The sequence below is a fragment of the Melospiza georgiana genome, chromosome 13 (assembly GCF_028018845.1).
Source record: "Melospiza georgiana isolate bMelGeo1 chromosome 13, bMelGeo1.pri, whole genome shotgun sequence".
Classification (NCBI taxonomy): Eukaryota; Metazoa; Chordata; class Aves; order Passeriformes; family Passerellidae; genus Melospiza; species Melospiza georgiana.
In genome coordinates, this window is record NC_080442.1 from 11,533,613 (window position 1) to 11,558,529 (window position 24,917).

The 24,917-nt window shown below is 39.1% G+C and overlaps 1 protein-coding gene across 1 annotated transcript in view; it reads left to right on the top strand.

The window, feature by feature from the left end:
* The window catches only part of ADAMTSL3 (ADAMTS like 3), a 169,002-nt gene that overhangs the window by 62,264 nt on the left and 81,821 nt on the right, over positions 1–24,917 (top strand). Inside the window, exons 4-6 of the mRNA XM_058033732.1 lie at positions 11,328–11,455; positions 13,604–13,649; positions 20,428–20,664. Of these exons, the coding sequence (XP_057889715.1) occupies positions 11,328–11,455; positions 13,604–13,649; positions 20,428–20,664 (411 nt within the window). The remainder of the gene's footprint in view (positions 1–11,327; positions 11,456–13,603; positions 13,650–20,427; positions 20,665–24,917) is intronic.

The window sequence follows — 24,917 nt, forward strand, 5'->3', positions numbered from 1 at the left end:
TGTGTGTAAAAATGTATTCTTAAGTGGATCTTTTTAAGGGTGTTTCAAGAAGCATAGTTCTAGAGTCTAAACAAATACTTTATAGCCAGGGGAGACTGGTAAAAGAAATGAAGTTGGGAAAAGTATGTAGGAGATTTTTCCCCTCTTCTTTGATCTTTATCTGCCCATATGTGTAAGAAATCACATCCCCATCTGTAGTTTGGCTGTATCTGACATGGAATTCAGGGGTCCTTGTAGGTCCTACACAAAACCCAACCAAGTGAGTGAGATACTTTCCATCAGACTCAATGGCTTTTATATCCAGCTTTATTCTCTAAGTGCCTGACAGTGATAGTTTGGTTTTCTTTCATTTACCAGAGTATACAGCAGAATTAAAAACAAAAAAGGGAGTTTATTGGTTAATTTATTTACACAAGTTTTCCTTAAGTCCAAATGCTAATAATAAAAGCCAGAACCCACAAAATCCCCCCAAACTCCTCCCTTCTCCAAACCCTTCAAATACAAGCAACCAGGGAATTTTATAAATAGATATTCTTACCTTTGCTACAAAAAATTCATGCGGAAGTCCTATCTTGGAATAAGCTATTCATTAGTTGGCTTGGCAGAAGGAACATAATCCAAATGAATGAGCTGCCAAGAGTATTTTTAGTGGTTTTATATGTTGCCCATTCAAATCTTGGAAAATTTCTTCAGAAAATTGGACAAACTGACCACTCATTTTTATGGGCTTTCACAAGATCTAAAAGTGAAAAACAACTATTGTATTTAGCAACTGTTAATGGAGGTTTCAGGCTACAGAACTTGAGAAGGCACTGCTGGGAAGCTAATACAATAACCATAAAATATTGGACTGATAATAGGAAACACTGGCACTGAACAGATATGGAAAGAGTCATGCTAATATTCCATATCCAGGCCTGCTGCCCTGTGCCGAGTGCTAAAGATGCTGTGGTGAAACACACACAGTAGTTGAGATCTGGAACGAAATCAGAGTCAACTCAAGATAGATGAAATTGTCTTTTTCTCCCCTGAATGCTATTCATTGGGTAATTCTGCCTTTGGAGAATTAGAAGCCAGGAACTTGGACACAGAAGAGAAGCAAGTTGTGCTAACATTTTTCCAAATGGGGAAATATATGTCTTTACCCCACATGTGTAATTAAGCCCTCATCTTCCTTTATTTGAAGTCAGTGGCTTTTTCTCTTGCTTCTTTGGGAATTGGACCTAGACCTGTGCTGCCATTGTAACTGTTCCCAAGACAGGTTTTTTTCTCCCCAAGCTGGAAGCTAGACAATCAATAAAAGGAAAACTATTCACCAGATATCAAATGAGTTTCAGTGGATTATATTTTATTTGACTTAAAGTGGAAAGGAATGACAAGAGAATATTACATTTTTAATCCCACATAAAATGCATTTCTGGGAAACTGTTCTCTGCACATGGAGCCTTTTTCTTTTTTTTTTTTCTCAGCACCAGTCTTTTTTTTTAACTGTTCATAAGTTACATCCAAAAGCTGCCCTCAGAACTTCTGAATATTGACGTCTTGTGCAAGATGAGATTTAGGCAAGACATTTTAATGTTTGGGTTTTTTGGTTGGTTTTTTGATTTTTTTAAAAAATTATCTAAAAACACCTCTTGACAAAGTTAAGTGTGTTTTGCTGCTTGTGAGGCAAGATAGGTGGAGGAAACTTGAGATGTCAGAATTGGTACAAGATTTTGATTGTGAATGAGATTGTATTCACATAATCTCTGTGAATAAACAGAGATTAAACAGAAGTTACAGCTCTGGTAGAGCAAAAGCAGCTTAAGGACTTGTTAGACTGGTGCAGGTGCCCACCAAGGAACATTCCCAACTTCTTCAAGACAGGCTGCCCTGTGTAAGCAACCCCTTTGAAACAATAAATGAAAAAATGAGACTGTTCTTCAAGGGCAGGAAATCAGCTGGAGCCAGTGGAACTGAGCAAGCTTTAAAGTTATGTTTGTCTCTAAGTTAAAATGAATAATAAAAGAAACACTGAAATTTTGATTTATGCTATTGCTTAATATCACCCAAAGATCAGCTCATGATTAAAGGGGCAAGAACTGCTTTCTCTGAGAAGAAAACTCATCCGGCTAAATTTGATTTATGCCACAATAAAGAGGCACCATGATCAGGCTGACAAGTTTTAGAGTTACTTTGGGCAGAATTTTAGTCAGACTGCCTTTCAGTTATAGGCTTAGTAAATCTTCTCCTTCAGTATATTAATTTAAAATGGCTCTTGAAAAAGTGGTATCTACCTTAAAATCAGGGGTAAAAATACATTAACATAAAATAATTCCTTTGAAATTCAAAATTTATGAATTTGTCTCCATTTATAGAAATAGAAATTAGGATTTGTATAATTGCTGTCATCTAGCAATATGGATTTCATATTTTTCCTTTTGACGTTTGTTCTGTTGCCTGCTGTATCTGCTTATGGTCTGTGATCTGTTTTGCATTATGTTTATAGAAATATTGCCATTAAAAGTGCTACATGTAGTATTAAATAGCAGGGTGAGGCAGGAGACATGAGTGGAATCACTTGTTCACAGATGAGGAGTTTGGATGCCTTGTCTCAGATACCTATAATCAAATTATTGGTCTGGCCCTGTGGATAATCCTGATATGAAATTGAGGCAGGCAGTATTGCAATATTCCAATATTCAGGGTTATGGATATTGCAGATTATGGATAGACAAAATGCACAAGAAAGACTCTCCTACACTGGCTGCTCCTGCTGCAGTTTATTCTTCTGTCAGTATTTCCCCTATAAACTCCTTTTATTCATAGGCTTGGCAGTTAGCCATAAAATTTTGCTTCTAGCAGGAACTTGGCAGACAGTGTCTCAACTTAGGAAAATTATTTTAAACAAATTTTTTAAATGTATGTATTGGGGCTCTTTTAAAAGTTAGAGGTGCAGTAACTTTTTTCTGAGAAAAAGGATTGGTTTCTGTGGGTTTTTTCATTGTGAATTCTCTGAACATTTTCCTAAAAAACAAAAACAAAGTTGTAACCAAATAGTGAAAACATAACTTTTCTTTCAAAAGCATGTGTACGAAGGTACTGTACATATGTGTCAATGACTTGTGTATTTTTAGGTGATGGTTTTTAGAGTATTGCTTTAAGTCAAGTACCTCATGTGTCACTGTGATGGAATAAAGCTTGTTTATGATGTTATAAACTGTTGGGGATATAGCATGCACAATATGTAATTTTAAATGCCCACACTCCCTCTTGACTTACTTTTCCATAACCTGCCTGTAAGTTTTGTGCACAACAGTCTTGGAAAATCATCCCTTCAACAAGTTCAGCACAATATAATAATTAATAGGGTTGTGTGGGCAAGTGGTGCCATTATGTCAATCTATTGTGGGGTGGGAGTGCACTCGGGTTGTGTGGGCATTCAAGGGAGCAGAGCAGCCTTTCCCATTCTTCTGTTTGCTGTGGTAATCTGGGCAAAGGCCACCTGGGCCACCACAAATCAACAGGAGAGATTTTGGTGGTGTTTGTGGCTCTTGGAGCTCACCTGTAGGTTAAGAAACAACTCACCCCATGCTCTCCCCTGTCCCTTTTCTCCTACAGTGAACTCAAAGTTTGCTGCCTGACTGATTTTAGTCTGGAGGTTCAGTCACTGACAGCATTCCTGCCATAGCTCTCCTTAGCCTGGAATGGCTTCCTCAAATACTGCAAGTGGGTCTCCATCAAATGAGCACATCAAGAAGGATGTGAGGAGTCCTAAGCCAGCACAGGAATTTTATCAGGAGGAGATGGGTCTGTGATAGCTGCCTGACCCTCAGGAGAAATGCACAGGGTTTCTTTTTGTTTGTACTGGTTTTTTACATGGAAAACATTATTTAAGAGTATTGGAAATGTGTAATCACAGAAGTAGGATTGCAATTTCATATGGCATCAGAATATGGAAAAAAACCCCTGAAAAATAAGCCTCAACAGGAAAGATTTTGCATATTTGACAGTGGGACCAGTGTGCCCCTGTGTGGTCTTTGAAAGCTGATGGTCCTCTCCTTTCACAGACATAATGCCCACATTTTCATCTGTGTTACTCTTATTTTTTCCACTGAATGCACTGAAGTGAGACCTGTTTTAAAAATTGCATGGTAAAGCATTTAAAAGAACCTTCGTTTGGATGTTTGCAAATACATTTAATAAGTTAATTCAAAAAAAATAATGCCAGATATACTTCCCAGAAATTGGAATCTCTTTTTCTATTATGCACCTGAGGCATTGTGCATGTTGGACTCTGGCTGACCTGTCACACTGTTTGTGCTGGATGGAGAACATGTGCTGTGCTGTGTGAAGGTGGAAAAACCCACTGGATCCAGGTGCAAATTTTGGGTATGCATTCAGGAAAGCTTTCATGCATTATTACTGTTTTATGAACTCCAGGAAATATATGAACTGGTGTTAATGCAAATTTTTAAGTAGGCCTAGAGATAATTAACATATCCAAATGTCTTGAAGATTGTCTTGCCCCTCACACTTTGTACCTACTGTACATACCCATATTGGAAAGGGCAAAGTTTAGAGCTGCAAAACAGGAGGTGGAAGAGCTCTACAAGGTGCATGAAAATGTGCCTTTGGGCACTGAGATAAAATTCTCAGCTGAGCCACTCTCACAAAGCACTTCATCCTTCTTCCTGAGGTCAGATTTTCATCTGTAAAATGGACATAATGCATAACCTTTAAAAGCTCTCATTGTGTCTGTGCCAAGTTTTCTTTGCACAACTACATGCAAGGGCTGAGTATTTAAATACCATATTGTGGAGAATGTTTTCTAATTGATGATAATGTTTTGGGGTTTTTTTACATTCTAGGATATAACTTCTAAGTTCTTCCTGGGGAATGTTAATATAATCAATGATTTTTTAAAAAAGAATATAATGTTTCTAACAAACATTATAAAGCATTCCATCCTGTCTTTTTTGCCCATTTTCAAGTTCTGCCTTTATCTCACTTCCAAGCTCTGCCAAGTGTTTGCCTCAGGCTGGCTACTGAGAAAGTGGGCAGAGTGTGCTACAATTTATATTGGTTTATTGGTTATGTTTCCTTTCAGAACCTCTGTGTGCTCTCCAGGGTCTGTGACTTTGGAGCTGTTTGCCAGCTACACATGCAAATCTTCAAGTTCCAACTCTCCAGATCACTTAGAAAAGGAGGGAATTTGAGTGATGCTGAACATTTCTCAGTGTAGTTTCCCTTTCAGGTGGGGCAGATTCAGAGGAATAAATCTGTATTGAGAGTTCAGATTTATACATTTCTATCTATGAAGTCACATGAACTGTTTCGTCTTGGAAGACAATTAAATACTGGAAACCTAGGGATAAGTTTTTCATATTTTTCATCCTGGGCAGCTGTCCTGGATGGTTTGACCTAAAAGCTGATTAGAGACTTGATCTTGTCCCTGACTATCACCAAGGGCAGTGAATAGCCTTCCTCCCTGTCCTCAGGAGAGTATCTTCTCTATGTTCTAATGCTGGGACAATATTTACCACTGCAGATAAGCAGATCCAGGGTTTACATGGCTCTAGTTGGGCAAGCAGGAGTGTAAGCCTGGGCAACTAAGTCTAGATTTTCAGCTGCATTGCCAATGTAATGATGTAATGCTCCAGTATTTGCAGGATGTGCTTATCAGGGTTTTTTAATTTTTTTTTTTTTCTGGATGTTTTCTGTCAAAACAGTAATTTATGGAATATCATCCAAGAAAAGAAACCAGTTTGCTGTTGTTCAGTGAGGCCAGAGGCAAGTGCTTCTCTTGTCAAGTCAGCAATGGGATGAAAGGGACTCTGATGTAGGTCACCAAATCTGTCAATAAAATAGAGTAAAATAGAATTAGTGTAATTCTATTTGGAGTTTGGAACTTGGAGTTTTTGTAAACCCATCTGAACAACGTAATTAACTCAGAAATTGAAAAATGGCAATTTTAATTATGCTTTAAGTACTTCAATACCGATTCCTTTTGGCAGGAATGTGTAGGTGCTGTCCTTAGCAGCAGAAAGAGCTGTAGGTGTCAGGTATTGTAATGCAGTTCCTTTCTGCTTGGGCTGGTTAGGGAGGGATCCACAGCTTCTTCTCCATGCCCACAAATTCCATGTTCCCTCTGTTACTGCTCACAAAGAAGGAAGGAGGGATACAGACTCCTTTCAGTGCCAAAAGCCTCAACTAGCTCATAGGTGCCAAACAGCCAAGCAACATTTCATCCCTTCCTGGATGCCAAAAGCCTCAAGTATCCCTGCTCCACCTGCCAAAACCTCCAGCTCTGTCCTGACAACTCCTGCAGAGCAGGCCTGCGCTGTCAATGTGAAATTTTGCAACACTCTGACAACGGAAAAAATCTGGATGCAGTATAGCTCTGAAAACCACGCTGAGATTCGCCTTCAGCTTAGTAAGAAAATGAATTATGCTGTAAATATTTCCTGTGTGTGACACTTGTGCATGCTTTATTCTCCAAAATTTTAATTTATTCATAACTTCTGTAGAATGAAAATAAGTTGCAGAATTCAGCGCTGAGAGATCTAAAGTCCATCTGAGCCCCCAGATGTGTTTTTTCTTGCAGCTCAATAAGTTCATCACTTGCCTTTTGGCCGATTGCTCGCTGGTGATTCACCTTGTTGCTGAGCTTTACCAGCTTGTGTTTCTGAAATGCTCTTGTTATTATGGGGCACAGGTTCCATTTTGCAGTGAGTTTGCAGGGCTGAGGCCAAGTGCAAGGAATAGGTAATGCAACAATTTAAATGTTAACAATGTTAACAATTTAAGAACTTAATAATTCTAAACATCTGCTGAAAATAGCTGCATTTACTCCCAGGTGTTTTTTATCAATCTAAAATAATGATGCATTGTTTTTTTTCCAGGATTTAAAAATTCCAGATAGGTTCTTTTTAACATACAGAGTAATACATAATTTACTTTGGTACATAGAAGTAAAATATTTATTAAACTCAATGACATATACAGTGCACAATTAGGTAATATATAATGCACTCAACAACCGTAGAATTATACCAGGAAATGTCTTGAAACCTGTTGTAAGGAAACAAGAGGAGTTTTTAAGCTAAAACCAGGCAAGGCAAAATCTTTTATTAATAATTCTTATTTGTCTGGAAATATGTTTTTACTGTTCTACTTAGTCGCTGCCACAAGTGAAATGGTTTTTCCCAGATCTGTAATCTGCATTCTGCACCTCACTTAGAATACAAAACAGAGGTGTAAATTATTTTAGTATGTGACCTGAGCAGAGAAAGAGATTTCTAGTGTAGCTTGTTTCAAAGCTCTAGACATAACAGCCAGAGTTAAAGTGAAGGATCCAGTTCTGAGGGTGAATAGCACATGCAGTGATTATTGCAGGTAAATGCTTGTTCTTTCCTGCTCACGGGTGCAGTCATCACTGCAATTTGATACCTCTCCCACCAAGCGTGGTGTCTGGAAACAGGGATCTGGGAAATGCATCACAGGGCTGCTCAGGCAGGGTGTGCTCCCTTCAGTGCCATAACTCCTTGTGCTACCTCTCTTTGGAGCTGCTGCAGGTATGAGGAGAAGCAAATGGCACAGAGCAGTGCTGCACGTGAAGATTAGTGAAGAGCAAGATAACCTCGTGCTTTGGAGCGCTCAGAAAGTCAGGACAGTGTTAATGGTGTTTATGGGTTGTGAGAGTGGGAAGAAGCAATGAAAAGGAAATGCTTCATCTCCTGTCAAAACGCCATCAAGGATGAAATTCACTCCTGGGAGAGGGGCCAGCACTGAGCTTTGGGTATTGCTTAATTTAGGCCCTAGGTGGTACAGAAGTGGTGTTTATACTCTTCAACAGGTTCCTTCCCTTGGATGAGTTTGATCTGAAGAACCTAAATTCTGTATTTAATTATAAGAAATGTGTTATTAAATAGCAATATGCTATAACTGTGCCAGTGTAACTCCTTTTGGTGATTTTATTTTAGAATTTGGCAAGCCTTAGTGAATTAATACAAACCAGTTTAGTAAGCAGCTGTGAGAAAAACAAAAGCACAGCCACCCAGAGAGCTGCAGTGACATTGGCATAAGAGCAGGTGTGCTGGTAAATATTCCTCCACATCCAGGTCCTTACTTGAAATGACAAATACTTATTTTCTGGGCCACATCACTCTAACCTGTTTGAATTTCTGTGTATCCATCCAGCCCCAGGGGTGCTCTGTGTACCACTGCTACATCTGCTGACCAAAGGTTGCTCTGAATCTCTTCTAGAACCTGACAGAGAAAAATTGCATGCTAAAAACTCTGCAAAAACAAACATCTAAGGTATCAGGGCATTTCTGTTGAGAAGCTGAATCTTTGTTACACTGAATGCTAAACATTTACATATCCAAGCCTTATGTAATAGTTGTCTGAATAATAATGAAACTGCATAAACTGACCTTGGTTCTCTGGCACCACTTCTCCTTTGAAGTCTGCATGACCAAATTCAAGACAATTATGTCATCCTTCATAACAGCCAAACAAAAGTTTGGCCAAATAATCTTTTTTTTCTTCATCTCAAAGCGCTGTGTTTGATTTCTGTGATGTGTGTGTCAATGTAGCTGTTGTTATTTACTGGGTGCTACAAGTGACAGTAAAAATCCTCTTGGTTTGGAGCAGTGATCAGCCCTGTTGACATCTGGATTTCATTTATTTTACCTCAGTGCCCTTGTTCTGGGTTACTTTGGGTCGTAGGTTGCAAGGGGAGTATGGCCTGAGAACTCCTGCACACCAATAATTTGCAGAACATGGAGGTACAGTATGTGCCCCTATGTGACAGAAACAAAACCAGAGCCCTGGACGGAAGAAGGGAAAGTGGCACTCACACTTTCCCCTCTGTTCAAATCTACCAGTGCCACACTCCAGTGAAATCCTCAGTGGACAGCACAGTCTCTGTCACTTGAGGGTTGTCAGCACAGAGCTCAGATTGCACATCACTGGCCCTCAGACCTTGAGGGAGCCTTGGCAAATTGTCATCTCAGTCTTGGAGGCTCTGTCTTTGTCACCAAGTGCTTCAAAACTCAAGGGTTTATTTTCCCTTACCCCCTGATTCAAGTAATCATTGTCCAGGTCCATGTTAAGTGGTGTGACTTCTTTGCTTTCAAAATGAGTTTGATTGGGATGAAATATTTTGAGTCTACCTTTATCACATACACTGGATTTCTGCAGAAACTCTGGATAGGTTTTTAGCTGTTGCTCTGACTGAATGTTTGCATCTAATCCTGTGTTCACAACTCTTCCAGTGATGTGTTTTCCCATCCTGCTCTAGGTCAAGAGCAGCAAGCAATCTAGGTTGTGTTTATAGCTGGTCTAAGTTATTTTATCTGGATTCACTACAGCCCTTGTGGCTTGATCATGTAACATCATGGGTGCACATGTGCATGTCCACGCACACTTTTAGGTTTGTGCTGGTACACAAATACTTCCACAATGAATATGGAAAATATAAGTGTTGTGCTTTGTCTGTTGCAAAATTAAGGCACTCAAGGCAAAACTGTTCTAATATGGTTCAATTTTTCACTGCTGAACCACGTTAGAATTATGACTGAAGACAATAAAGACATGAAAAACTGAAGTCAAGCAAGCTGGGAATGCAGTCCTGACGTACAATAATTTCCTTCTGTGTCCAATTGCAATTAGTTCTCAGTTTAATTCCTAAATGAGTTTCCAAGGCTTTGTTGGTGTAAATCATTATGTTGGTGATCTTTTCTTTATTTTACTTCAATTTAGTACCATGGTGAAGACAAATGTAATGTGTAGAGTTTATGAAACCAGACAGCTAGTAAATCAATATTATTTTGGTAGTAAATTACTAAGTCAGTGCAAGCTGCTTTTAACTCTTTCCCATGGGACAAATAGCTTGAACTAGCTGGGGCTTAAATCAACACTGTGGGCACTGAATTAGTCAATGATTCTAAAGAAGGCTTTGTTGGCATAAAGTTCTGCTTTGATCGCCATAGTATTTACAGCTTTTTAATTAGATACAGTTCAGAACAATGGCTTTTATCAAAGCAGTTTGGGAAGTGAACAACTGGACTTTGTTTAGAGCTTTGGATGACATTCTGTCTGTTAATATCATGTGGCTGGTTTTAATACAATGATGAAGTTAGGATTATTTTAGGCATTGTCACTGCTTTATCAAAAGAAACTAGCTATTCTGAAAAAGAGTGGCATGTGTTGCGTTTTTAATATCACAAGTTTAGCCATTCCTCAACATGCTAAAACCCAATCATTTGCTTTGAGGTTGCAGAGAACAAGCTAATTTTGCCCCTATAAATTTGAAAGAAGTGACCTTCTTGTTCATCTTGATTTATTTTCGTGTGCTGAGTGACTTGTTGGGAAGTGCTGAGCTTTTTTTGTCAAGACTGAAGGCAGTTGGTTCCATTTTCAGTCCCAGACATTTCAGACTTGGCTTCTGATATAAAGAAAACCCAGCATCAGTGTGAAAATTCCTCAGGGATCTTGGCAGAGCTGGGCTCTATCATTTTTGGAATGGTAGATTGGCCTAAGAGTTCTTTTAAAGCTTTACGGTAAGCAATTGTAAAATTTGTAAATTTATAAGAGCAAGAAAGTTAAAAAGCCACTGATTTTAGACCAAACTCTGCAATTCAGTGTTCAAATAGAGATGCTTTTCCTCTAATAAGCAATTTGCTTTTTTTTTTTTTTTTTGACAAGTTGAGCATTGAAGTCAATGAGAATAAAAAAATTTGGCTGGAAGTAGTTGTTTTCTTAAAGCTTGAATTAAATTGCCATGTTCTCTCAGTGGTGATTCTTTTGAGGCAGAGTAAATATTGGTCAATATTCTCTCCCACCTGAGAAAAATTACTCACTGCCTCACTCTTATGCACAATGTGACTTTCATAATGATGCCAAAAGCCATTACTTTATGTTAGTGGTATTTTTATGTGCAAACTGTCACCGTGGTGGTTTGAGAAATTGGTGTTTTAATCTTAAGCTGAGTGTAATATAGGATTCTAAAAATCGTAGTTCCATTGTAACAGGCCCATCATGTGTTTGAACATGATGCCTTTTTGTGTGCTTGAGACTGTTTGGTTCCTACACAGCAAATTGGGCATAGAGGAGTTGGGAACAGCAGCATGTTTGGGCACAGCAGTGCTTTGCCAGGAGCTACACTGGATCTTCAAAGGCTCTGCTTTCCCCCCATATAATTATTATGCATTAAAGTAGTAAATTTGAAATATGGTAAATAAGCAGCAAAATAACATAATTGGTACTATTAATGCCAAGGAGTAAAACATACTCAAAACATTTTTTTTCCCTCCTCTCCACCTTCTTTTCTTTTCCTTCAGAACTCCAGAACCACCCGCTCAGATGAAGATAAGGATGATTCCTGGGATGCCTGGGGGGCCTGGAGTGATTGCTCACGGACCTGTGGAGGGGGAGCCTCCTACTCTCTGAGGAGATGCTTGAATGGCAGGTGAGCCACATGCTGGTGTGTGGGGGCTCTTCTGCAGCTCTGGCACATTTCCAGTCCTCTTCTGGCTGCTTCTGTTTCTGATACTGATTCTGTGTAAGATAGATCAAATGTTATAAAATACTGCCTTTAATACATGCTTGTAATACACAAATAACTTAGGCTTTACCTCTGAACTTTAATGTGTTATGAGATGTAATTGTGGAATGGCAGGAATTATTTATTTGGTATGGTCAGATAGAGAGGGGAGTCCCTTTCACTGTAATCAGATCAAAAGGTGAGTTACCTGTGTACAACTTAGCCTGCACTTGGACATGATTTGCCATGATGTGCTGCTCATATGGATCTGTCAAATGCTGCTCTCTGTTAGGGAGGGAAGGATGAGAGACCATAGTCTCAAATTGCACCAAGGGAGATTCAGGTCAGATGTTAGCAGGAATTTCTTCTCAGAAAGGTGGTTAGGCACTGGACTGGGCCCTCCAGGAAGGCAGTGCAGTCACTGTCCCTGGAAGTGTTTAAGGACACCCAGTGCCATGGCCTGAAGTGACAAAGTGGCGTTGGGTCACACGCTGGGCTCAATGATCCCAGAGACCTTTTCCAACCAAATTGATTCTCTGATTCTTCCCTGCCAGCTCTTCCTATGCAGTTCCCTGGTAGCTGCCTGTTTTCATGTACAAGCCTTAGTGTGACTTGAAGAGAAGAACAGAGGCAGTGAAAACCTTTTACCCCAGTGGTAAAACTGGACTAATGTAGGACTTGTTGGCACAATCCTTAAAGTAGGAGTAATGCACTAGGCCTGTCGTCAGGCAAGAAAAGATCCCAGCCGGCTGTGAGGCATCTATGCTGGCATCCATAATTACCTGGTTCACTTGAATTATTCTTAAACATTTTAAAAAGAAGCCTTGATATTCTACCAATGTGTTAGGGACTGTGAAACAAGCTCAATAAATGGTAGCAGTATAAATTCCACTGCGGTTTTATTAATATTTTTAATGTGTTCCCCTGTGAAAAACATGTGTTTTCCATACCTTGACAAATGCATAGTTTAAAAGGTTTTTTCTATGTTTGATTTTTGTAGCAATGTCTGGGAAATGTACAACTGTGAAACAAAGTTTTCACATTTGTGTGTATCATAAACATTTTTAATTTGCATCTTGTTATGCAGTAAGTCTTGCAAAAGATTGGAAATCGGAGACTTGAAATACTTTGAGCTTTAACAGTTGTACCTTCAGCTGAGTTGAGCTCTTGCTTCAGGCATCCATTTTTTTTCCTTTTCAAATGCTATTTTTCAGTCTCTCTCAGACATTATTAAAAAAATGTTATTTTCATGCAACAAGAAGAAAATTTAATGAAATATATGTAAATTATCAGTTATATGTTCCCGGATTCTTTAATGTAAGGCACATCTTTTTGGTAGGAAGGAATTATTCCAAAACACTGTTCCTGATTTTAGAGAAATCACTAATTATAATTTCTTATCCAGTCATTTGAAATATGTTTTAAGTTCTTTCAAAATGCTGATATTGCCATTTATGACACGGAAGAATATCTTACACTGTGCAAAAGTGCTGGTTTGGTAGTGAGAATTTTGGCAGAGTGTATCTTTTAAAAAGTGTGAAACCCAACCTCCCCAGATTTATGAGACCACAATAAATAACCGTGACTCTATTACATGCCTTTTATTTCAGCTACTAACAACAGACTGAGGGTCTGAATTGCCTGGATGTCAGGATTCACAAGCTTTGGGCACATTTGCATGCAGTCCATGAAAATTCTGTTTAATTTAAAATTATAAATCAGATATTCTGATCTTTTCCTCTAGGTCACATCATGTTTGTTAGAAATAACTCAGTTGAAATCAGCATAGAGCAGGCTTACAGATGACTTTTTTACAAAATAAATGTGGTTTTCATAAGGTTTGCAGTAAATGGGGCTTATAGGGAAAGTCACACGTTCTTTGCTGAGGAGAGACAGCAGTGTAAAGCTGAATACCCAGATCCCCTCTGTATTTAAACCTTGTATTTTGAGTCCAGATTATGGTAGGGCAGTAGCAATAAAAACCTAATTTTCGAGAATAACTAGCTGTAAAACAGGCAAGGTTGTGTTTTGCTATTATACAGTGTAACCATTTTTACTCTTTTTTTTTTTTAGGAACTGTGAAGGTCGGAATATTCGATACAAAACCTGCAGTAGTAATGTGAGTCTGGCCTTTAATCCTGTTTTACTCATTCAAAAAAATGTGTTAAAGTTTAAGAAATGCTGCTTCTCATTTAAAACCTTATGGTGCATAATTTTCTTTCCATCATTATTACAATTTTTAAACATTTCAGTCTGCATGACACCATGAGGTCTCAAATTTAGACTTCCCAAATGGACATTTTCTTTTGAAATTATAGTGCCAATTTTGATTCAGAATGTTTTATATCACTTATTAGGAGAGTTATACATTTTGGAGGATTAACAGATCAATTCTCATCTTTAACTAGCAAGTGATTTTCCTGAGGGTGCTGTCTTGTAGATGAAGCATTAAACTGAGCTTGGGATCATTTGTGATTGTTATTGATAAGGTGACTCTCCTCATGTGAGCAAAGAGGTCCCTGTAAGATCTTAAATAGGATAATTACTCCTTATATTCCCTCTGCTTGCTTAAACCCAGGTCTTTATATGTCTGTGTGCAAGAATATGCACATTGAGGTGCACTGGCACAGACAATGCCCATGAGTGAGTGTGGAGCTGGAGGTTTGACCATGCAGTTGCTGTGATGCAACCACATTTCATTTTCATGGACACGTTTTATGAAAACCATTCACGTACAGCAAACCTCATGACTCGTGTTCCACTGACTTGCAGTTGTGCTTTGTGCTGTTTAAACAACTGCTGCCCTTCAGGTGAGCAGCTCAGCAGGACTTTGTGGTACCCCAGGTCTGCATAAGGTGTGTGCAAACACAGTCATGCAGGGTGGGTTATGGTCTGCACTCACCCTTGCTTGGCTGAACTCACAGTACAGTGTGACAGCCACATGTGATATATAAATAATATATATGCAGATAAATAATTAATAATTATACTAAAAGGTGAGGCCTGAATGTCCTGTGGGTTGAGTTGTGCCCAAAGCTGTGTAAGCTCAAGTGGTGCTCAGTCATTGCCAATCCCGTAATTGTTGCCAGCAGCTGTGGAGTGGGACAGGTTCTCCTTAAAATTCCCAACACGGGAAATTGCCCAGTAAATATTGAATCAGTGCATCTCCTAGGAGAACTGCCCATTGCTGCTTTTCAGCTTGCCACACCTACAGAGTCTGCTGTGCCAGTTGGCTCCTGCCCTCCTTGGGGACAAGGCTTGCTCACACCTTGAGCAGCTCTGCACTCCACTGCTCAGTGCTGGATGGATTTCCCACCACAGCAGCCGAAGTTCCTGCTGGCAGAAGCAAGTGGAAGTGATAAAAGAACCAGTCCCAGTGCATGCAGAAATCAGATTCTGGAGACAAACCCTGCCCTGTGCCCTTTCAGAAGAAAAGGCCCAGCAGCTTGGTGCACGAGCTCATACATAAGAATGCTCCCTGCAAAAATACCCTGATGTTTAAAATCTGTGTGATAACTTGGTAACTTGCAGCCGGTCAGGATGTAAGCAATCAACAAAATTGTACTTATCCCCTGCCTATCTAAATGTCAGTTTGTGTGCAGTGTACACAGAAACACCTCTGAGTGCTGGATCCCCTGCACTGCAGCCTCCTGCAAGGGAGGTCACCCCAGTGCCCCTTGTACCTCAGCACCAGGCCTGGGGAACTGCCCAGGGAGGGTGGTGAGGTCAGTTTGGGCATGTTTATTGCTCTCATGCACAGGTCTATTTCTTAGGATATCTGTTGTATTTTAGTAAAGCTGTGGACACTATTCATTTTAAGATTTATGCAGTAGAAATCTAATGGAAGTGATGGCGCTTTATGCTTCACCATAGAGAAGATTAAGGTGATTCTCATATCCTCTCTGAACTCCCAGAGAATTTATCTGAAGTCACTGGAGCCTGTTTTTTAACTCTAGGACTTACTTTAAAGCGATAAGTGGCAGGCGCCTTGCATGTGAATCTGTTTGAATTTATGATGATTCGAATGTTAATTTCCAGACAGGAAACTGCCTTTACAGTTCTGCTTTTGGGGCATGTCTGAAAGGGATCAGGTTCCCATTTCAGTGCAGATACAGTCAGAATTTCTCAGGAATGGTTTTTCCTAGATTATGGGTTAGATAATGAAGAACTCCTGAGAAAAATATATTTAATGAGATTTCCACTGTTAATACAGTTGATCTCTGAAACTGGCATGCCTGAATTCAAACCCCATGTTAGATCTGAGTTAACCTTGAAACAGGACCTTACACCTAATGTAAATCTGAGACTACTAGGCCAGTTTAGTTTCAAATGATATAATTTTCCCAAAAGCATTATTGCTAATCAAGGCTTCTCACTTTAGGAGTGAAACTGTAGTTTGAAAATTAAGAGTTTATACTAGCTTCTTTCCATATTAATAGGTATTACTGGTAACCACATGAGACACTCGGTATAAATACACAGTGTAAAGCTGTCTGCAAATGTAATTTTGCTACATGATACATTACACCACTAACATCTATATTGGGGAGTACAAATGAAGCACAACTTAATATGTGTGTCATTCTAATGAAAAGAACAAGAATCATTTTACCAGAAAATTGGTTTCATGTGGATTTGTAATGGAATAGTAGTAAGTTCATTGAACTCAAGCATAGTTCCAGAATAATATTAGTGATATTTCAATCAAAAAATTAATTCAAGGTCTTAGCAACAAAATAATTGCTAAGATTAAGGTGTATGTATAGCCTGCTTATCTTTCTATCATAACTGAGATGCCAGGTGCACGATTTCCTAAAACTGCATGTGTGCTTTCAGCCTTCCATGCAGAGACTTTAGAGAAATAAACTATCCATTGTATGCTGCTCAATGAGATTTTCAGTCTTTCTTGCACCCCTTTTTTAAGTTTCAGTTTTTGTATATAGTGTTACATTCTAATGCTATGATGTGCACTGTGTGGAAGTGTTTAAGTTAATCCTTTAGGGTCCTATTCACAGAACAAGTTATTTGGGCCATTTCCCCATAAATTTCACATTCTTGTGTGCCAAAAACTCTTATATTTTTGCCAGAGTGATTCTTCTGCAGTCAGAAAAAACACTATTTTGTAAAAGGTAGCCCCATGTTTAATTCCACTGTAAACTTTTATTCTATGCAGATAATGCTTACACTTGTTCAACACATTTATCTCTAACTGTCCCATCATCCACTTAATTTACCCCGTTCAGAAAATCTTGGCTGTACTGTGTCTACTTTAGACTATAATGTTTCACCTGAGTTACATAGTTTCTCTCTAATCTGTTAATTTATTTAGTTTATATTTAAAATGCTGATGCACCATAAGGCTCCCTTGGTTGGGGTGGTTTCCAGCTCAGGTATCTTTATTCAGCTTAGAAGTGGCCTGAAAATTGTGTAGGAAAAACATGGAACCTGAAGCTAATTTCAGAAAGAAAACAAAACAATGACTTCATCAGTTTTGGCTGGGTTTCAACAAAATGAGATTCAAAGAATAAAACTAGACAAAGGGCTAGACTTTCTTTGGTGTCATCATTTTTACTGGGAATTTTCTTGCCTTCTCTTTTGTGCTTTTTTCAGTAGAGTAATTGTTGGCAAGAGCCACAGGGTCTGATGCAACCTTCATATTTTGTACATGAACATTGCCTACAAAGATACAGATTTCCCAGGTCAGCTTTGTTTTCAAAGTCTGAGGGTGCTCATTGCCAAAGCTCAAAGATGCATTTCATAAGAAGCTATCTCTTGGATGCAGTAGTTTTTAATTGCGTGTCACCAAAAAAAAAAAAAAAAAAAAAAAAAGAAAAAGGGAATATATATATACATTGTGTGTGTGTTTTTAATCTTCATGGTAATCATGTCTAAAGCATCTTTTTCAGATCTGTCTACTATGTTCATAAGTCATGTCATAAATACATTTCATTCCACTGCAGGGTCTGGGTGTGGTTGTTTCTGCCAACATTTTCATGTTTTAGAGCTCACAGATATGTCCTCAGCTCCTTATGCAGTGTATGAACCTACAAATAGCCTGGCCTGGTTCAGGGGATTGAGTGTGATAGAAAAGCTATTGCTGAAATTAAGAAATTGCAGAAATCCTGAAATTAGTAGCAAAAAAAATTATCAAGTAAGAAAAAATGTGAAATATTGAGAGGGAAGAGAGAATGGTGGAATGAAGTGATATCTGAAATAGATTCAAACCAGAGACACACAAACAGGATGAGGGCTGGGTCCCCCATATCATTGTCTGATATTATGACCTTGCCCACTTCCTGAACACGGTTCACCCTTGCCTACCATTCACATCTTTGCCCTGCCTTTTCCTTACTATTTTTTAAACCCCCTTTCACTTTTCCAAACCACTCTAATGGAATTAAACTGATGTTTACAAGTCCTCTTGTTGTCTTGATTGCATTCATTCTGTGCTTAGTTGTGTTTCTCTTTAAACTCCTTTCTTTACACAAATATTTATTGTTCCCCGGAAGACTGGGATCTGGACTTGGTTGCCATCCAAACTCTGATATAATGCAAATGATAATAATTTCAGCTCTTTGGTACCCCTCTGTGATGCTCCTTTTATGCTCCTGCTTTTGCACAGAGCTCAAACATAAGGCAGGTGGAGCTGGCATGGGAATGGAGCTGCCAGAATCACTTTGGGCTCTTTGAAGATGCCAAAGGAGAATAGGGAGATGAGGATTCACTTGCTCTGAAGCAGCCAGGAGGGAGTGGAAGGAAGGAGCTGCATTGTGTGGAATCAATGAGAAACATGCAGTAACCGTGGGCTTGACATGCTGACTTTGTGGTGTTTGTGTCTTGGCATGGCATCAGCAGCCGGTGATAATGGGCTGTAGCAGCAGCCTGTCAGAGCTCAGCTGAAGGCCATCACTCTGCTGCTGCACAGACCACTCTCCAGTTCTTTGTGATGAAAATGTAGCTGTGCATGGCTGAGTGACTCTGCTCCCAAACACTGCTTCTAACTTCACCTGAATCTAACATCCAATTTTTAATATTTTTTGATCCTTACTCACTCCTCTGTTTGCATTGGTGGAAGGGAACCATATGGGATCCATATGAACTCTGAAGTCCTCTCTGCTTTTTAGACTTGCTCTTGTGGAAAATGAGAGGTGACAGATAAGTCAGAGCCAAAATTCTGCTCTCATTTACACCAGTGCAAACTTGGGGAATTTCTGGGGAGTGACACTGCAGCAAACATGTGTGGCCTCTCACAGTATTTACTTGATGTTCATAGAAGCTCTCACTGGAGGATTTTGTAGGGGTAAAATACTCCCTGTGTCTTATTCCATCATTGTATAGTTTCTAAATAAATGGCTCAAACTAGCATTATCCCAGATTAAAAATAATTCAAAATGTTTTAGTATCATTCCAAATTACTGTCACTGTAAGGTGTAGCATTAGACAGAGCTGAAAATTTTGCTCAGAAAGTTCAGTAACTTGCTTAGGACTCAGCTGCAAAACTCCATGTGTTGGTCAGTAGATTGAGTACTGATTTTTAAAAGGTATTTTATGTAGATTACAACCAATTCAGAGACAGGTCTAGGCTACTGTTTGCCATGGTGAAAAAAAACTCAGACTGAGTGCAATACTGTTGGGGGCATTGGACTGAAATTCAAAACTTTCTCCTGTATATTTTACTCTCCAGTCCTGTATCATGCACTTGCTATTTTGTCAACTTTATTCAGGGAAGGTTCAGCTCACTGATAAGGTTGAAGCTGTGCTTGGGATCAGTATTGTCAACTAATACTTACTAATAAGTTCCATGAGTTTGCCTGACACATCACAATCTTTCAGTCTTCCATCCAATGAAAACAAAACTTCACTAAAATCAGCCCCACATCTGGCTTATATGTGCAGTTGGAATTCTTGGAAGAATATCCTTTCAGTCTGGCATATGGACTCTTTGACACTGGACATACTTTCAGATGAAGTCTGCAGTGAGGAATTGTTTGACACTGTAACTCCTTTGCCAGTACTTTACCAAAGTTATTTTCAAATCAATCAGTATTCATCTCCATTCCTGTCACTATAGTTTAATGCTAACATCATTGTTTGGGTGCAATGCTTTATGTAAAAAAAAATATTTTAGAACATTTTATTTCAAGCGTTTCTTGTATTTGGTCTTTCTGCTGTGTATGCTGAGGCACTGTGTGGGAGAAGGTGGGGAACTGTCTCATTAGAACTGGAAATACAGGATCAGTTGTTACCAATCTGAAGTTTATTTTATTCCAAAAAATTAAGCCTTACTACTTCCATGAGGTGAAGGTGCTTTGTAATTTGATAAAGGACTAAGCACTGAAAGTTCTGGTGTTTTCCCCTATACCTTGTACTTTTTTCAACCAGTACCAAACAATTAATTAGACAAAAATTCCTTTTTATTTATATGTAGCCGTAATACCTCTTTTATTACTCTGGCATATGAACAGATGAATGAGCATAGAGGCCTCAGAAATCCTTTAGTGGGAAAAGCTACTGAAAAGAGAAATATCAGGCATCACATTGTAGTTACTTGATATATATAGATTCCTTTAGAAACCAATTCTTACTATAGAACCAGACTTTAACTGTATTACTTGGTGTTGTAAAAATTAGCATTTTTAATTATCCTCTTATACCAATTATGTTGTTATTGCTGGAATATGCATGATATTCTGTATTTGTAGTCCAAGCAATGGATTAAGCAACATAAATTATTTTAATACACACAGTAAACTTTGTAGTGTGGCGTATTTGTCAAAGCAGATCAGTTCTTGAGCCAAGCCTGCCTGAAGAGTTTCTGTGTTATTCATCGGATAACTTTACTGCAAATGCAAAATATTCCCTAGTTTTAGAAAAATACATTTTTTGTTTGTTTTCAGGACTGCCCTTCCGATGTTGGTGACTTTAGAGCACAGCAGTGTTCTGCCTACAATGATGTCAAATACCAGGGACACCTGTACGAGTGGATCCCTGTGTACAATGATCCTACTGCGCCTTGTGCCCTGAAATGTCAGGCTCTGGGGAAGAACCTGGTTGTGGAGCTTGCCCCAAAAGTGCTGGATGGCACCCGTTGCAACACTGAGTCCTTGGACATGTGCATCAGTGGAATTTGCCAGGTATGTCCATGGTGTCAGTCTAAATGGGGCCTTTGTTGAGAGGCACTTTGCCCTTCAGTTGGTGCTTTGGGATTGTTTTTTATTCCATTTAATAGAATAGATGTATCTGCAAGTGCTGTTGAATGGATTGTAGATAACTCTTTTCAGGGAGACACAGAACTTCCTGCCTGCCTTAGACATGGATATTTATCTATGTAGATAAAGGGTCAATAAAATTAATTCGCTCTTCTATTTATGCATGCAAAAGTTAATGAACTTGGTTATTGTAGCTATAGCTTTCCAAAATTTAGTGTATCTGTGTGGATGTGATGAAATTGCAGAGCCTTCAATTTAATTTTATTTATTTTCTGGGTCTCATATAATCTCTGTTAAGGAGAAAATGGGACATTTTATGGGATGCAGCCCATAATGGCAGATGTGAGTATGTAGGTCTGTCTTGTTGTATGGATGAGTATGTATGTTGTGGCTGCATGAACTGATTGTTTGAGTCTTTGAATGACAATATAATTTTCTAGATATATTTATTATTTTTTAGTTATGCTATTGACTTTATACAGTTAGTGTAAAAGCAGAGAGTTACAATATTTGAGGCTTGCTAGCCTTGCCCATGTCTCATTAACAAAACAATATTGCAAACCTGTTTTATGAACAGAGAGGTTTATAGAGAATGGACATGTTATTGCAATTAGTTTTCTTTCTCTGCAAATGGTTGTTGCTCTGTTAAATGTCTAAAATGTGTGTGACTCAAAAATGCAGGATACGGCCCAGTGAGAAAAATAGCTCTATTATAAAGGAAAATTTGACACATTTGGCAGAAGATTGGTGCATGGATTATAGCAGCAATAATATATGATCTGGGTCTTGCTGTGGGTTTTATGTGACTTCTGTGTATGCTGCAGTTCCAATACCAGTGGTGTCAACACAGGGTGCATCTGCTGCCTCTGGAACACAGGGATTCCTCACAGGGAGACTCCATTTGTCAATGCTGCTTCACTCTGGGTCCGGCAGTGTTTGTTACCCTCTATTGGAAACAGGATATTCCTCCAGAAACTCTGGAGCTATAATAGTGTATTTACTGGAGGACAAATAATGTGTTTCTTGTGCCACGTTCTTAATGATGCTTCCCACCCCAATAAAAGGCTTTTACCCAGGAGGGCTGCCCAGCTTTTTCCAGGAGGTGATTTTACAGCAGCCTTTGCTGCCCGTGCCCATTGCAGCCTGAGTGTCAGGCTGGATCTGAGGCAGCTTTGGCTTTTCAAGGGCTTGTGGGGTACCAGTGTCTCCCACAGCGACTTCAAACACCTTCTTCCATCCCTCATATATGGCATAAAATTCTCGTTGCCCAGAGTGGATCCAATTTTTTGAAGAACAGTTGGGAGGTATATTTAAAAGGGCTGCTTTCAATGTTTCTTCTTAGCATTTTGTAGTATTTGTGTGTATGTATGATGTAAAATGCTTGGAAATGTAAATAATCAAGTTTTAGAATAAATGAAGTGGTGGAGAAGAAATTAATAATTCCAAAAGCAGGAACTGGAACTCTTACACTGTTGAGGAGAATCAGTCTCTTTTCTCTGTCTCCCATTTTTATTTTCCTTATTATTTCTTCCAATTTCCAAAAAATATTTTTCAGTGTGACGCAACATCTTCACGAAAAAGGTCTGGAACAAACATGTTTAGAATATGTCTTGTGCTGTAACTTATTCAATTTTTAAAATTTATTGCTGATGCTCATAAACAATTAATTGTTTTAACTTTATTTTCTTGAAGTCATTGGCTATTCCTGAGGTATTTTTACACAAGTTTAAAATTTTCGCTTTTTAAAGTATATATTTGATAATTTAGAATTGGATAATTTTATTGAGGCAAAAAAATGAAGTAGATTCAATTATTTTAAATGAAGATGCATTTAAATAACCTTTTCCTGTTTTGGGGGAAGAGTGAAATGTTTCTTACTTGTGAAAGGGGCTGTGGGAGGTGGGGTCTTTCTCAGAAAACAACACAGAGCTTTGTGCTACTCCTGTTTGAGCACGGAAAGAAAACAAATTGACGCCTAATCTTTCCCAGAAAAACATGGTTATTTAGTTAACTGCTCTTAAGAGAGACAGCACAGTCGTGATTCTCCACAATTGTTGCTGTAAGAGCTGTCTGGTGGGTTCTGACATGTAATTGGCACAACCAGCAAATTGCTTGGCAAGTGCTTTTACAGCTAACTCATCTAAATGAGCACATCACTCTGCCGGTGTGGGGATCTTCCCTTCTGTGCCTGGGAGCACCAAAGACTTTCTGTAAAGGAGACTGGTGCTGGTTTTGATCATTTATTGTCTCGAAGTTGACTCAACTTCCCCTCCTTTTTCACTTGTGTCTGTGCTCTGGCTCCTGCTAAGGTGGATGCATCACTAATTCTGACTCTTGCTCAAGCTCTCACCTTGGCAGCATCTGAATTTACAAAGATGGTGAATTCTTGTTCTCCAGCTTCAGTCCTGATCCTTTGCACTTCCCTCATCAAGCAAATCAAGCTAAATAAACTCTGTCCAAGAAAATTGTGAGGTGCCAAAGCTGTGCTCTGAATAGGAGGTGGGAGGCTTTGCAGGAGGTGAAATCTAAAGGTGGTGGAGCAGGGAGAGGTTTATTGGGAAAATTACTAAGATATTTTGGGGTGGCTTGAGGCTTAACTCAGTCAAACCATTTGATCATGCCTTAGTTTATTACTGTCCTGCTTCTGTTATCAACCCAAATATCTGGGCCTGTTGTGTTAAATGGGGACAGGTCAAGACTTCACTGCCAGGATTTTCACACTTCTGATATTTTTTTCTAGTCTCTGCATAACTCCCAAAACATTTTTTCATATAATGTGTTCCTGCTGTGCCCATCTGGCTGTGGGTGGAGACATTCAAAAACATCTGCATGTCAGACACATATGTGGGCAACATTTACCCAGTTACTCCTCCTGCTTTGGGGCCCTGCCTCTTCTTGGGTTTTGTTTTTAATTTGTGCAGACCTGCTTTTTTTCTACCAGAGTGCAGAATGGGGTGTTACTTGTGCCAGCACCTGAAACGGTTACAGTGATAATTTTCCTAATATGGAGTAATATGTTTGGACAACAAATACACGCATCACCCAAAAAATCTGGAGTCCTGAGGAGCAGCCTGAGTAGTTCTGTCCTAGGCTGTCACAATTAGGTCAAGGATGATGTAAATCCTGCAGTGAACTTTCCATTTAGTGTCAGCAAGTTGTTTGTGTTCCAAAAAAGGCAGACACTACACTGTGCCTTGTAGCATATGGCATAAATTTAGCTGACATCAGAACACATCCCACATGTCAAGGGGAGCACCATCCACGTCTGCCATGCCAGCTCTCCTCTGTCTCATGTCATCCTATGGCAAGTAGGTATCACTCACCACCAAAGCACTCCTATGCTGGATGTAAATATCTGTCAGAGTTTTCATTGAAAACAGTTTCTGTAAGCTCTTGGAAGGCTCTTGCACTTCATTTTTTTTATAAGCTTTGTTTGTGTTTTAAACTTAAAATTATAGCAGCTTATTACTTTCTTCTGAATCTTGACTCCTTTTATCCTGAGAGTTGCTTTCTCAAACTGTTTGTTTTGTGTACTTTCTCTTTTGGTTCCTGCAGCTACATTTTTTTTGGCCTGTAAATAAGTTTAAGGACTGCCCAAGATGCACAGGAGGTTTGGTGTGCAGAGACTCAGAAAGGAAAATTTCCTTTCCATCCTGAGTTACTGCAGATGTGTTTCTAACACATGTTAGTCTGAGTAGTTAATTCTTAAATATCTGTTAAAAAAGCCCTTTCCCCCCCCCCCCCAAATTAATACTTACTCTTGATCTTTTTTAATATTTAAAAATTAGGAAATAAAAGGTCTGTGTTACCTTTTTCTTCTTTTTAGCCTTTGAGTGATTCATAGGAAGAATGGATTTTGAGGTAGCTCTGTGTCAGGCCAGCTGTTATAGTAAACCTGGCATTTTTTCCTGGGTACCACTAATTAGCAAATGCACAGAGTAAAGTGAATTTGGAGCAGGAGGGAACCCCTGTGTAGATGCCTGTGCTCTGTCTGTGTGTTGCTGCACCTGGACCCTGCCCATAAAGACTGGCAGTAACTCAGGGAGATCCAACAAAACTTTCTGGCTCTCAGAAAGCTGTATGTGAAAAACTTCATGTGGCTGCACACGTGTGACAGGGGCCATAGACCTGGGAGTGGGGGCTCCAGCTGCAGCTCAGGGAGATGCTGGTGGCTCTCC